Below are 16,414 nucleotides of genomic sequence, written 5' to 3' on the forward strand. Positions count from 1 at the left end.
TATATATATATATATAAGCTAAAAACGGTTTGATTTGGTTTCAAATTCAGTTTTCGAAATTGAAACTGAAAACCAAATTTGAAACTGAACCGAACTAAATTAATTTGGTTTCAAACTTTTTTCAAACCGGATACCGGATCGAACCGCATTTTTCGTTTTCACTGAGTTTTCGGTTCGATTCGATTTTTACGGTTTGAATGAACATCCCTATTTGATGTAAGACATTTTAACTAAATTTTTATGTCATGAACATAAAAGAAATTAATACCAAAATAATGCAATCTTAATAGTTAATGAGTGAAAAAGTACTTACAAAATAAACAGCTAGAGATTACTCCCATCCATATTTACCCTTTAAGCCAGCCAAGTGCAAGTAGATGTGAAATAATGTCCATGTGTTTGGCATGAATTTAAAGTGTGTTTAAGAAGGACTACTTTTTTTTTTTCCTTTTTTTTCTCTTTCTAGCAAATGGCAAATGTATAATTGAATTCTTTTTAAAGAGCATTATTAACAAATTAAAGTCACTTAAAATATTAGAAAATTAAAAAGTAGTTGAAAATTTTAAAGATAAATAAAAAACACTTAATTGCTCTTTAAAATTTTTTTTGATAACATTTCATGATATATAAAAGGGTGATGATAACCTACAAACTAATACCTTTTTTATCTTTCTTTTTTTTTTTCAGAAAACATAATTTATTTAATGAGAAGTGCCCAATATAAGTTCAATCAAGTAATCTTAACGACATATTAAATTTGAGAATAACTCAACTAATTAAGATGTATACTTTAAATTAAAATATCAAGAATTTGAATCTCTCATTTTCACATATTATTGGATCTTTAGAAAACTAATGTGAACTTAACAAGGAAAATTATTCCTCTCTACACATGAAACTAGTATTTCTTTTCAAAAACAAAAAGAAGGTAAATAATACATATAGGATGGAGATTAAAACCTCTAACATTCGGTTGGGATATAATCTCTAAACTAATTAAGTTACTTAGAACTAATATCTAATCACTTGAATTATACTTAAGTCATCTTCACAACCATCAAATATCTAATGGAGGTCATTTTGCTTTCTTTTAATCTTTTTTAAGTTTACTACGTGGGGTAGAGGGAATCAAACCTCTAACTTTTTAGTCGAAAATATATGTTTTAACTAGTTAAACTATATTTTGATGGTCTATAACATATACTATTTGATATCGATCTTGTTAGGAATGCAATCAAAGTCTAGCATTGACTATACAAGGGGATAATCATGAATTATAAGTGAGGGCAACTATTCCAGTGGCGTAAGGCATCTTTTATGAAATAAAAAGCAAAGTCATGAGAGATTATGTCCAAAGTGGATAATATCAATACTATTGTAGGAATATTTTGATGGCCACTGTCTTAGCAAGTGATATTAGAGGTATATCCTTGATTTCTTCGTGTCGGCAAAAAATCTATTGTCGAAAAAGTCTTCTAGCATAGAGAATAAATAAATTGACGAGATCTGTTAATATAGTCATAATTAGTGATAATGAATTTGTAGTTGAGCTTTCAGACAGTATCCTCTAGTATATTTGCTTCTCCTGATGGTTGGTCGGGTAACAAAAATGTTGATAAGTAAGGAATGCTATGGGATTTTTGGGTAAAGGCAAAAAATAAGTCCCAATGTTTACGGGAAAAAAAAAAAGCTAAGAAACGGCCAAAACTAATTGAGACCACATATTATTTAAGATGAGAGTTTCTATTTTTTAAAAAAGAATTTAAAATGAGAGTGACAAGTCAATGTTATCCAACTTTTGTGATATTGGATTAGGTTATACGCACAACCAACGTGTTCAACAGTTCAACAATATAGGAGTGTTTGACTCACCAACATGAGTTGAGTTGAGTTGGTATAATATACCAATTCATTGTTTGACTTACCAACTTTAAATATTGGTGGAGTTGAGTTGATATATTTTACCAACTCACCCCAACTCTCCTTTTTTCCCATGTTTTCAATAGCTCCACTCATCGACCACTATCACATTCTGAAAACTAACTCTGGTCTCCAACAACCACCTCCGATGAAAACTCTGACAATCACCTCCGATGACAACTCCGACGATCAACTTCGGACTCTGACAACTACCTCCAATGACAATTTCGACGATGAAATTTGGACTCCGATAACTACCTTCAATTGCAACTCCGACGACCAACTCTGAGCTCTGCCAACCTTCGTGCGATCAATTCCGACAACTAATTCTGGCCTCCGACAACCACTGGTGACCCAGCTTCGACGACCACCTTTGCACTACCAACTCCAATGACCAATTGGCTCTAACAAACTCCGATAACCAACTCTAATACAACCTTCATGCGACTAACTTCGGGTTCCAACAATCACCTCCGACTACAATCTCCAGCAAAAATCATCTTCGATGATCAACTTCAACGACCACTTTTTTTCGACCAACTCTGGGATTCGAAAACCACTTCTGATGACAAACTTCGACAACCAACTCCAATACACCTTCATGTGACCAACTCCAGGCTTTGATAACTATCTTTGACTACAAACTCCAGCAAAAATCATCTTCGATAATCAACTTCGACAACCAATTCTAACTACTATAAGACTGATGACTGTTAAAGTATGTTGTAGAGTTGTTGATTATATAAAAAAAACATTATCTTGTCTACAATAAATGCAATATTTATACGTAATGAATCTACATATCAAATGATTGTTAAGAATATTTAGACGAAAAGTATGTATGTAGTTGAAAAATATGTCACATATAACAAAAAAATCATAAAATAAAATAAAATAAATCCTGGAACATTTTCTAGCAAGAATTAATGAAAATAGATATTTGTTTTTTTATGAAAACTGTTGAAGAAATGTGGTGACATTCTATTGATTGTTACGATGATGGGGAGATTTAATTAAAAAAAATCATTAATTAGTAAAAATATAAAGCAACAATAGAAAGAAGAAGAAAAAGAAGATGATAATGAAATTCATGGATAAAATTTAGTTAGAATCAAAAGTTTTGATTTAGCTTTAGTTTCTCATTTTATTTAAGCATATTTTATTATTTTGATTCTAGAATTTCTATCAAAAGTATAATGAGTTAATTGTTGTTCATTGTCCAAAAAAGAAAAAAAGAAAGAAATAAAAGTTTAAGAAATTAAAAGAAAAAAATTGCAATCCATATTTTATTCAAACAAATATGGGTAGAATTATTGAATAAAAAAAATTCAAAACAAAAATAGTAATCATAAAAGTATATTATTTAGAGTTCAATAAACTCTATTAGATATCGAGACATATGAACTTAACTCTGCACTCCAAACACAGACATATGAACTCCCAAATACAGACATATAAACTCTACAAATATATGAACTTCAGATATCTTATCTCAACTCAACGTCTCAAACAGTCCCTACATTCCTTTTCATGGATGCACTTAAAATGTATTAATATTCAAATAATGAGAACTTTTTCAAGGTATAATTAATTAATTAATCAATTAACTCCATCTAAGAATTGGGAGAAATAAATTTTAGGCTGAATACCATTATAATCTTTGTAATTTAAGTTTGGTTCAATTTTAGTCTATTTTCAAATTTAGTTTATCTACTTTCAACAAATGTTAAATTTAGTGTTTCAGATTAATTTTTATAATAATTTTCATGCAAGATAATATAATAAGTAAATGTGTTTAAAAAAACAATAAAAATACTAGTAGATAAGATTTATTTAAAGTACATTGACTAAAATTTAATGAAATTCAAAGTAAGTAATCAATTGATGTGTGTCTAAATATTATGTTAAATCTTGAATGTTTTTTAAATAATATGTGGGATGAGAGAATCAAACCTAATTTGATATTACAAGTTTTGTGCCAATTAAATTATACTTTTTCGCCGACTATTACTAATACTTTATAAACATTTCTTAAGTTATAAATATATTATAATTGTTCTTTTACTATATCATATAGGTTCCGTTTGATAACCATTTTGTTTTTTGTTTTTTGTTTTGATTTGTGAAACTTAAGTTTATTTTTCCCCTTCTTACATTGATTTGCATTTTTCTTACGTACAATAGTTGAATTCTTAGTGAAATTTAAAAAACAAAAACAACATTTGAAAAGCTATTTTTTCTAGCTTTCAAAATTTGGCTTAGTTTTTTAAATCACTAGTAAAAACAGTAGATAACAAAGTAAGAAATTTAATAGTAGAAATAGTGTCCATAGACTTAATTTTCAAAAATAAAAATAAAAAACAAAATAGTTATAAAACATGATCATAATATTACCGATTCGAAATTTTATATCTTGGAGTTGAAAAAATCGGCAATATAATGGTCTCATTCCTTGAATGTTAGAGGTTGGATTCCAATCCATTCTCCAAAAATTTGAGAATTAAAAATGTTGTTTTTCTTAAGTTTTAAATTTTGCAATAATAATGATTAATTAATGAATTAATGACCTCTTAATCTAAATCCAGTTCAATGTGTCTTTAACCACAATGTTCCCATATAGCTGCCATCTTCAATACTAATAAATAAAATTATTTCCACAAAAAATAATTAAGAGAAAACAATAATTAATACTTTCATTCATCGACTAGCCTTCCTTTTGCAAATTTAGTTAGAGAAAGGAGAAATAATTTAATACTCACAATCTAATCTAGGTAGCATGCTAATTTGTCCATAACTTAATAATAAGGCACTTATTACTATTTCAAAAATTTATGGTTAGATTCCTACTTTACTATTCTTAAACTATATAAAATAGTAATATGGACTTTTCTTTGATTTTATTCTCACTTTTTATTATTGTTATTATTATCTTATAACCCTCTAATATTTTCAACATGGTTCTAATTTTTTTTTCTATAAACTTTGGGAAAGTAAGCTAAGGGTTCTAATACTGTAATTATTTTTTCTTAGAAAATTTTATAGATAGAAAAGAAAATATCGAACTATTTACAGAAATAGTAAAAAAAAAACATTGATAGATACTAATAGATTTCTACTATCAGTTTCTATCACTGATAAATAATGGTAGACTACTATCAGCCTCTAAAAAAATTAAAATTATGTTATTTTATATAAATAGTTTTACTTAATTTTTTTAATTTTTGAAAATCCCTTTTTTTCTACTAAAGATCATAATATATTCTTGAACCTGTACATTCCATCTTTAAAAATGTGTAATTTTTCTATTTCCACTCATATATATATATTATAGAAATATATCTTTAAATATCACACGAGTTTGAATCTTTCACAGTGTCATTTTTTGTACGATTTTTAAAGAATGATTTTAAGAGAGATTTGAAATTCTCTTTAATGATATCTACCTATCTATTCTCTTTCACGCTTTATTATAGTAAATATGTCATACATTTTATTTTTGTCACAACAATGTTTTGTGAGTATTAATGAAAAAGTTATACTCGATAAATAATACATTTTTCTTAATTGTGCAAGTTTTTGTTTTAAATATATATAGGATAATATTTGGACATGAGCTAAATTATGAGGGTATTATCGTACTTTTGTTCTGAAAATGGTGAGAATGAAGAGACTCTTTCAAACAAAATATGGGAAGAATATTTCTTTTTTAAGAAAAAAAAAACGTTTTCTACTTATCCAAAAAAGAGAGAAGAAATTTTCCAGCTCAATCAAAAACACATGTTTGACACAATGATTTATAAATGCAAAATTTTATATAAAAAGGGATGGAATACAAAAGTAAAATTTTGTCAATTTGACTACATATAGTTATGTACTATTTCAAGAAAAAAAATTGATTAAAGTTATATCGTTAGTACTTCAATTTTCATTTGATATTTATTTAACTTTTTATTTTTTTATTTTTTAAAATAAAACTTCCTAATTAAACACTTCTTCTACTAGGTTATGTTTGATAAATTTTCTGTTTTTTTCTAAGATTTCATATTTTAGTTCTTACTGTTTCTTTTAAGAAGCGCTTGAATTCTTAGATATTTTTAAAAAGATAATAAGTTTTTCAAAAACAATTTTTTTTTTCAAAAATTGACTTTATTTTTTAAAGAAAAAACGTAAATGGAAATTAAGTAGGGATTTATAAAACAAATTTTCAAAAACTAAAAACTAAAAGTCAAATAATTATCATGCTACATAAAAAAGTAAACAATTATAAATTTTAAAAACTAAAAACAATAAACTAAATCGCCCATGTTTGGTAACTATTTCAATTTTTATTTTTTAGTTTTTGAAAATTATGCCTATTTTCTCCCTGTTTCTTACAATAATTTGCATATTTCTTGAGTACAATTGTCGAATTCTAAGCCAAAGTCAAAAAAACAAAAATAAATTTTTTGAAAGCTACTATTTTAAGACTCTATTTGGTAACCATTTCATTTTTTGTTTTTGATTTTTGAAAATTAATTATATTTCATTTTCATTTCTTATAGTAATTTGTGATTTATTGAATACAATAGTGGAATTATTAACCAAATCCCAAAAACAAAAACAAGTTTATAAAAGCTATTTTTTTAGTTTTTCAAAAATTGTCTTTCCATTAGTAAAAAGTAGATAACGGATGAAGAAATTTTTAGATGGAAGTAGTGTCTATAGACTTAATTTTCAAGAACAAAAAATCAAAAACCAAATGGGATCTTAGTTTTCAAAAGTTGGTTTTCATTGGTAAAAATAGATTAAAAAAAATGAAGAAATTTGAAGGTGTGAGTAATGTCTATGCTTCATTTTAAAAAAATAAAAACTAAAAACAAATAGTTATAGTTGTTTAATGATTATATTCATTCTATTTATAGCCAAAACAAAACAAGAGATTCCTTTAAACATGATGCCATATAATGGGGAGAATTGAAAATAGAAAATAGTTTGAAATAATAAAGCAAAATAATAATAATAATAATTCTAAAGTAAAGGGCCTTTTCAGTATTTTTTTTTTCCTTCTTAATTTTAAGACAAGAAAACAAAACTTATTTTATTTTATTTTATTGTTTTTTTTTTTTTTTGCTTATTTTATTATAATAACACATTCAAAAATTGTTGTGTTATTTTAGTTGTTTAATATCTTGTTCATTTTTTTTTAACAACCTATTGTGCATTTAATTAGTCTAAAATGATAGAATATATTATTAATTTTAATTTGTTTATCAACATCATTTGAAATCAAATTTTTGTTCCATTTTTATAAAATTCTTCTACATGTCCCTCATCTATTTTCAGTAGAATTCAATAATGCACTATAAATGGCTAAAGCCTATAGTAAATCTTGCCATTTTTCACTTCCTTTTCATTTTCCAATCTTTCTACTTGAAGTTTGCCTTTTAAAAAAAAAATAATAATAATAATAAGACAAAATAAAACAAAAAAACATGTTTACTATTTTATACAATATATATGAAAATAAAAGTAATTATTTCAAAGGGTAAAACAACTGAAAATATTTTCAAGTATAGTAAAATATCATTGTTTCTATTAGTGATAGACCACAATAGATTGTTATAGACATCTATCAATGACATCGATAGATGCTAATGGACCACGATAAATGTCTATCGTAATTTGTCGTAGTCTATCATTGATAAACAACAATATTTTGCTATATTTATAAATAAGTTGACTCATTTTCCGTTATTTGAAAACATCCCAAAATAATAATTCTAGCTCAAAAGAATGCTAAGTTAAATACAGCTCGACAAGAATAAAGGTTCGAGGTTCGAATTTGTATCTCCATATGAGTCGAGTCGTATTGTATTCGAACAACTCATGTGAAGATGGGCCAAAATATTTGATATTACATAAAATAAAATTAAATAGATGTCAATCAACTAGTTGTTGAGGTTAAAAAATTAGAGATTATAACCCCATCATTTCAACATATTATTGAACTAAAATAAATAATAAATAAAATAGGTTACTTGGACACTTTTTGAGCTTGCTATTTATGGTCATTGAATGAGGTAGTTGATATAGCAAAATATTGTTTTTTTAGTAAATAGCAAAATATTATTTGGACTTTGGAGATGCACACGAAATTAATTATAACTTATAGAATAAATAGATGGTACAATACAATATAATAACTTGAATGTAACACAAATCTGCCAACCTATTCTTTCAAAGAAGAGATTAAAAAGGGGTTTCTTTAATATAAAAAATATTTACCTGAAATCTTTTGTTATAAAGTATAAATATTTTTTAGATTTTTTTATTTATTAGAATTACTATAAAAAATATCAGGTCAATTGTTATATCAAACTTCAATTGAATGAGTCTATATGAGATGAGACAACCAAGAGCATATAAGACGTATAACTATTTAATCTTTGTAATTTTTTATAAATATTTTCTATTTTACTTTTCATAGAATTGCAATATAAAAATTTGTAAGAAGCAAATAATTGAAACTCTTATAAATTTTAAAAATTAGAAGAAAAATCCAAGTGAAAAATGGGCAACGCTTAATCAGTTGGACAATAAACAAAAGTCCGAAGAAAAAATAGATTAAATTATATAAAATACTCAATAATTCTTTACTTGAAAAGTTTTATATATACTTCAACTTCATTTTTTTTTCTTTTTTTTTCTTTTTTTTTTCAAATCAATGAAACAAATTTCGGTTAAAACCATGTTCGTAAACTAAAGTAACATTTACGTACAAATTGATTTTGTGATGTTATAAAATGATAATATCCTTACAGTCGAAAGAAGGTTAATAATAATCTTAATGTTCTATATGATATATTAATTAAAATTAAATGTAAATATTAAAGTAATATTTGTTGTAGTGTACTTTTTATTTTAATTTTTTTAAAAAATATTAAAATAAAATTTATTCAATTTGACAAATAAAGAACATGTATAAAAAAAAATATAAGTAAATTTTAGGTTGCACCTATCTCTTTGCAACTCATGTAATTATCCAATTATAGTTGCATGAAAGTTTTTATTGTTTCTTTTTTAGAATATTTTGTGGGTAAATATCAATTTATACCCCTAAACTTTGAGAATTGTATCAATTGTATCAATTTAAACCCAGAACTTTTGGGTAGTATCAATTTAAACCCCAAAGTAATAGTAGTACTAATTTAAATCTTGAAATTTCATAAAAATATCAATTTAAACTTTCAACTTTCATATATATATATATATATATATATNCAATCTAAACCATAAACTTTCATAAGTATATCCAAATAAAATATAATGGAGGGTTTAAATTGATACACTTATAAAAATTCAATGTTTGAATTGATACACTTATAAAAGTTCAGAATTTAAATTGATACAACTATTAGTTTGAGATTTAAATTGACATATTTATAAAAATTCAAGGTTTAAATTAATAAAATGATTAGTTTAGAGTTTAAATCAATACAACCACTAAACTTTTGAGTCTAAATTGATATTGATTTTTTTTATTAGTGTGTGAGGTATCAAATCATTCTTGACACGTGTCGTTATTTCTCTGTACAAAATAGAAGCAGTAGGGCCCACAAAAAATCCCTTTTATGCCCTAATCAAAATCTGCCACGTATTAGTGCCACCAGCTCTTCACTGTCAGCATTAAATTTGAAGCACCAATGAATTACCAAAACCCACAAAAACCCTTCAACAAAGCTACAGATATAAATACCATCACAAAATTAATATAATGTCATACAAGACATAACATCAAACTTCACGATGCCTTTACTCCACCTGACAAAGCCTCCTCCTTCTCCTTCTTCTTCTTCACTGAAACTCAAGGTTTTTCAATGTCTACTACTACTTCTTTTGCTTCTCCAACCGGCTAGTGCTGTCGTAAAGATTCCTCCCGGTTACTCGGTTCCTGCCGTCTTCGTCTTTGGGGATTCGATTGTCGATACCGGCAACAACAACAATCTCATTACTCAAGCTAAGTGCAACTATCCACCTTACGGTCGGGATTTTCTTGGTGGACGCCCAACCGGTCGATTTTCCAACGGCAGGGTTCCCTCTGATCTAGTAGGTATAAATTATACTAACTCCTTTTGAGTTTTCTTTTAATTGAATATAACGTTATAATATTGTGAGAGTATAGAGACTAAACTTTTTTTCTTTTTTGTTAGTTGATGCACTAGGTATCAAAACGTTATTGCCACCATATGCAGACCCAAATCTTAAACTTGAAGACCTAATCACCGGTGTCAACTTTGCTTCTGGTGGAGCTGGATTTGATCCTCTAACCTCTAAGATAGCCGTATATTACTAAAATCCTTCTCAATTTTTTATCTATCTAAAATCACTATATTTCTTTGATTTTTTAAAGTTACATATATTCACATAATTTGAAATGCTAACTAGCATTTAATTAACACGTCTAGAAATTTAAAAGTGTATTTATTATTTAATAGATTATAGGTCACTATCACGATAACTTTTATCAATTTAAACAACTGCTTAACTAATGGAGGACAACATTCAAATTTGTTTTATTAAATAAATATGGAGTTCTACCTCAAAACTAATTGGATAGAAAAGGAGTAACATGTATATTGTCTTATAAAGATTATTAGGCTCCTTGAATTATTCAACATGAGATCCTTAAGATCATGCTCCTCCAGCTTGTGCTTCTTACAATTCATCATTGTTGGATCAGATCCCAATTTTTGTTTTTTATTCTTTGTACCGATTGAATGCTTTTTTGGGCTCCATGAGCTTTCTGCATATACCATATTAAATAGCATGAAGTTTTACTTCAAAATTAATTAAGTATGAGAGAAGTAGTTCATCTATCTTAAAATCCGATCTTAAAATCCAACCTAATCAAATTGAACAAATTTTGAGTTTTCAGCCAGCAATATCACTTGATGCTCAATTAGCAATGTTTAGAGAATACAAAAGGAAGGTAGAAGGACTAGTAGGAGAAGAAAGAGCAAAATTCATAATAGACAATAGCCTTTTCTTGGTGGTGGCTGGAAGCAATGACATTGGCAACACATTTTATCTTGCACGAATAAGACAAGCTCAATACAACATCAATACTTACACTGATTTTATGGTCCAATCTGCTTCGGCTTTCGTTATGGTAATACACCCTAAATTTAATAAACACTCATTCAAATTTACAAAATTTAGTCGTTGAACTTTTATGTTTCGTAGGAATTATATGCCGCGGGTGCACGTAGGATCGGGTTTTTTGGGACTCCGCCGCTCGGATGCTTGCCGTCGCAAAGAACTTTGGCAGGAGGGATTGAAAGGGCATGTGTGAATGAGTATAACAATGCTGCAAAGCTTTTCAATGGGAAATTGCATACCACTTTGGATTACCTTCAAACTATACTGCCTGATAGTAGAGTGGTTTACGTGGATATTTACAACCCTCTACTAGATGTCATCCAAAACTATGTTAAATATGGTATTTATTTCTCTCCCTCTTTCTACTTTTCTCTCACATGTTTCGGTGCATTTTGAGTTACATCTCATTCAATTGTTTAATTACAAGTTGTCATGTTACAAATTTTTCTTTAAAAAAATTTATATATTTTTTATATTTTTTTTCCTTGTTATTGAAGAGATGCATGAAAATGGATACAACATGGATTACACACAAATATTACTCTTTTTTTTTTTAAAGTTACAATATTATACTCTATACTTTTTATAAACGTTTTTTTAAACTATTTTTGGGAGTACAAATTATTTAAAATTTCAATTGAAATTTGGGATTCGAAACTGATTGTGACAATAATGATTCAATTTAAATTTTAGATCACTGCTATGCTGTTGATTTTCAAATCCCAAGTTTTATCTTGAATTCTAAAATATTTTTACATAAATTACCATACATTAATTTAATTTTAGGTATTTGAGTTTAACTCAAATTTTCATATTATTTTATAGGATGGTGGCTCGTTTATAGTAGAATCCCCATGGAATGAGGCAACAAATAGTCCTAAAAGATAGGAAGAGATATAATATCTATTTTATAAAAAAAAAATCTACAAAATCTAAAAGAAAATAAATGCATCTTCCCACCATTTTCATCTAATCAGTTTTTAAAAATAGGTTTAAAAAATCATTCAAATAATTTTACATTATTATTTTGAATAATTATATTGCATTTTAAATTAAAAGAATAATTTTTAAAAATCACATCATCTTTAAAACTATTTTTTCTAATTTTAAATATCATATAATTATTTTTTAAAAAATCAAATAAAAAATACATCAAGGACCATTTAAACCTATTTTTATAAATTTGGGGATTAAAAATATACCCTTTTAAAATTCATGGACCAAATGCACATATTTTTCAAAAAAATAGGACTAAAAAAGTAACTTTCCCTAATTTTATTTATTTATTTATTACCCCTCACTCAATTGTGGCTCATCAAAAACTTTTTTTTCTCACATGTTTAAATTTTTCTATCACGTGATCTAAAAAGATAGATGCAGTTTAAAATGCAGTTATTTGATATATTTTGATAATGATTTGTCAGGATTTGAAGTAGCAGACAAAGGGTGTTGTGGAAGTGGGACAATTGAGGTGACACTTCTTTGTAATAAATTTGTGAAGACCTGTCCTGATACCACAAAGTATGTGTTTTGGGATAGTTTCCATCCTTCACAGGCTACTTACAATTTGCTTGTTGCTCCAATCCTCCAAAGATATATTTCTAGCTTTCTATAGTTCATTTTATTCCTCAATTTTCAATTTTCCAAATTGTTAAAAAAAAAAAAAAAAAAAAACAGCTTTTCATTTTCCAAATTTCAACTCATTGATGTAACATTTCGCTTCAAAAGATGTCCAGAAATTAAGTTTATCTGAAAATAAAAAGTCTAAAAATAAGATTGCTGGAAATCAAGGATGACTATGTTTGGTTGTATATGAAAATGTTATCAAAATTTTATGGTAACAAATTAGTTTTGTATTTTATTTATAAAATTAATTATGCACATCTCTATAAAATTTTGATAGATTAATTGATTTAATTCAAAGATTTGAGCAAAATTAATTATTCAACTATCAAATAATAGTATTAGTTAAATTATTAATTACAGATATTTTTAAAATGAATAATTTATAATTAAAGTTACTTGATTACATAATTTGATGTATCAATTTGATGAATTTATATAAATATGATGTATTAATTAATAAAACGATCAAAATCAATTTTAAAAAAATAAATATATTTTGAATTAATCAATGATAAACTAATTATAGTTATTAAAAATTAATCTCATAAAATATTAATCATAATGATAATTAATTATCTACGTATATAATTTATTAATGAATTAATAGTATTAATTTATTGGTTTTTTATGGTTTATTGTATAATTTATTTATTTATGAATATGGAATAGTTAAATTCAAATATAATAATCTACAATTTAATATAAGTTTCTAAATTATAAACTTAATATTCATCTATTAATTAATTTTAATAAGATAAAATAAAAAAATAAATTCATGTATTAAAAGGGAAGAGGGAGTGAACATCAAGAAAGTCACACTTTTGGATGAATATCATCTATGCATATAAGGAATGCATGAGATAGTTTATTCTCATGCCTAAAGATTCAAAACTTGTATCAAACAAGGACATGTGTATCCCTTACCCATTCTTACCCTTATTTCTATCCCAATTCATTCAATCTAAATGTCCCTGTATTTACCTCTAAATATTATTGGGTTAAATTACAAGGTTAGGGAGTTTGCGATAAAAAAAAAAAAAATGACACTTTCAATTTTGAATATAAATATCTTTCTGATATATATTCTTGTAATTTTTAAAAAATATTCGACATATTAGATATAAAATTAAATTTTATATTCAATTTATAGGACATTAAATTGAAACCTATAGAGATTTATGGTTTTTTAAATGTCAAATAGGTCAAAACAAGACACAAAATAATTGAAAATATGGTCTATTGAATATAAAATTGAAAGGACTTTAGTAATCATATTAGATAATTTTAAAGTTTAATGACTGAATATAAATACAGTATAAAAGTTCGGAGATATAACCAAATACTATTTAAGGCTCAATGACTAAATAGATAAAAGTCTAAAAAGTTGAAAATAAACATATGTGATTTATTCTATTTTATATGAATACTTTTTAATTAATAATTAATTATATCTACCTTATTGGAACTAGAATAACAAATCACATATTTGTGTAATCTTTTTTACAAAGATATTGAATTTAATATATGGGGTGAGAGAATCGATCTCTAACTTCGAAGTTATAGTACAAACATTATATCAATTGAATTATGCTCGTAATTTTTACACAAATCAAGGGAAATTATTTTAATTATTTAAATATATTGAAATACATAGATTTTTTTTTTTTTTTTTTTTTACTTCAAACGTTTGCTTTCACTATAATTATTAATGGAAAATACTTTTTTTTAATAATTCAAAAGCAACTATAGTTGGTGTCGACCTAATTAGGTATAACTAAAGATGTTAAAAGTAAAACACTCATAATATCACACGTCCTTAAAGATGGTAGGGGTTTAAAATCTTTATCATTAAGTTTAAATTTGATATTCTTAAATGTCAATTTTTCCCCATAAAGAAACATTTAATGAAGTGGCTTTATCAAATATTATACTCATTTATCAACTCTATTCATGCAAATACTTACTTAGCTGCTAATTGACACTTCGATTAGCACTAAATGTCGATTAGCATTAAGTGAGAAATGTGGTTGATTTGGGTGAAGCCACTCCAATTGAAGGAAAAACTTGGAAAATTCCACTTTCATTTTTTTTTTAATTTTTTAATTTTTCATTTCCATTTAATTTTCAGTAAAATTATATACATATATTGTAAATTCAAATTTGAATTTGAATTTCAATAAATGAAAAAATAGTTTATTTATTTATACCATACGAAATAACGATCTACACGAAATTAATAGAGCTTATAAAATAGTTTATTTATTTAAATAATTAATTAAACTTAATTAATTAATTAATTAATTAATAATTCAATATCAAATATTAAATTAGTCAAGCATCTAATTATACATGAATCCTATTCATGTAATTTAATATTTAAATGTTTTAAACTCTCCAATTTTGTTCAATTTTCACAAAATTAACCATTTTAGTTGTATCAAATACAATTAATTAAAACCCTAATTGAATTTGAACACTTCAAATTCAAGACCCTAATTTCGAATTTGAACATTTCAAATCCACTCAATTCACTAATCCAAGATATAATTTTGTAAGCTAGTAGAGAGACCTTATGGACCTACAGATTATGAGCTCCAATAATTTGAGATTAATTGGCTAAACTCTTTAGATCAAATTAATCAATATTCGTCAACTACCAAGGCATACCATTATAGCTCGATAGTTGCACTCTTCTCATTGTAGATATACATTTTTTTTTTATCAATTTTAACCATAGTTAGTAAGTCGATCCTTCACAAGTTGTTTGTATTTACAGCTAGGTCAAAATTACCGTTTTACCCCTAAAAATACATCTTTCTCCTTAAACCCCCATTGATCCTCTATTGAATAATTGATTTATAGTCCAATTAATACCATAACTCTCTCAATCATGAGAGGGTGGGACCCCGTTGTTCAAGACCATGAAACAACGCTTAAGAGAACAAGCCTATCTGCTAAACCTAAGTCGAGTAGGAGTTAATTCTATCTTACAAAACTGTATCCCCAGCTATCTATCCAGCCTTATCCCAAAATGTGAGGCATATTGAGCAGTTGTGTTGGACTATACTCACCTATACAGATCAAAAGATAATCATGAATATACAGAAGTTCATAGTTAGCTCATATCGAGTTACCCTAGGTCATTAAATTTTGAAATAGTCAATTTTAACAGTAAATAATTATTATAAAGAAAAGTGACTATTTCAAGGTTCGATCTTATGCAAACTCATTGCATAGGATGTCCCAACTCTCATGTCTACACGTGAATGATTTTGAGACCAATCATTTATATCAGTATACAAATGGCCTGCATGAGGTACCTAATCTCATCCATATACTTATAGACAATTTTGGTTATATACTAAAATTTGATCCAATTTTATGTCACCACATAAAGTTAAAAGTTTCATATTATAGTTATGGATTCGTTTATTGGATTTTTATAACAGAATGCAATATCAATAATAATTTATTACATAAAATACTCAATAATATTTTTATTGTTAAATAGAACATGTTAACAATATTTACGAACTGCAAGTTTTAGGACATTCCCAACAATCTCCCACTATTGTCTATAGGCTTAATTTAAATTTTTTTTTTTTTTAAAAAAACCAAATGGTTGCCAAACAAGATCTTAGTTTTTATTTTTTATTATTGTTTTTTGTTTTTGAAAATTAAGTATATAGACATTACTTCCACCTCCAAATTTATTTCTTTGTTATCTACT

At 26.1% G+C, this 16,414-nt stretch overlaps 1 protein-coding gene across 1 annotated transcript; it reads left to right on the forward strand.

Moving 5' to 3' along the window:
- Positions 1 to 9,664: 9,664 nt before the first annotated feature.
- On the forward strand, positions 9,665 to 12,848 carry LOC120075054 (GDSL esterase/lipase EXL3-like). Its single transcript, XM_039028209.1, has 5 exons — positions 9,665 to 10,009; positions 10,110 to 10,240; positions 10,835 to 11,068; positions 11,143 to 11,398; positions 12,483 to 12,848. Exons 1-5 carry the CDS (start codon positions 9,706 to 9,708, stop codon positions 12,671 to 12,673), a joined length of 1,116 nt encoding a protein of 371 aa, XP_038884137.1. The 5' UTR covers positions 9,665 to 9,705; the 3' UTR covers positions 12,674 to 12,848.
- The last annotated feature ends 3,566 nt before the right edge of the window (positions 12,849 to 16,414 follow it).

This window comes from Benincasa hispida, chromosome 4 (assembly GCF_009727055.1).
Source record: "Benincasa hispida cultivar B227 chromosome 4, ASM972705v1, whole genome shotgun sequence".
NCBI classification, from domain to species: Eukaryota; Viridiplantae; Streptophyta; class Magnoliopsida; order Cucurbitales; family Cucurbitaceae; genus Benincasa; species Benincasa hispida.

Coding starts and splice junctions, on each gene's coding strand:
- LOC120075054 (XM_039028209.1), top strand. CDS start 9,706: ATGCCTTTACTCCACCTGACAAAGCCTCCTCCTTCTCCTTCTTCTTCT. Junction 10,241..10,834: donor CTCTAACCTCTAAGATAGCC/GTATATTACTAA, acceptor TTGAGTTTTCAG/CCAGCAATATCACTTGATGC. Junction 11,069..11,142: donor CTGCTTCGGCTTTCGTTATG/GTAATACACCCT, acceptor TATGTTTCGTAG/GAATTATATGCCGCGGGTGC.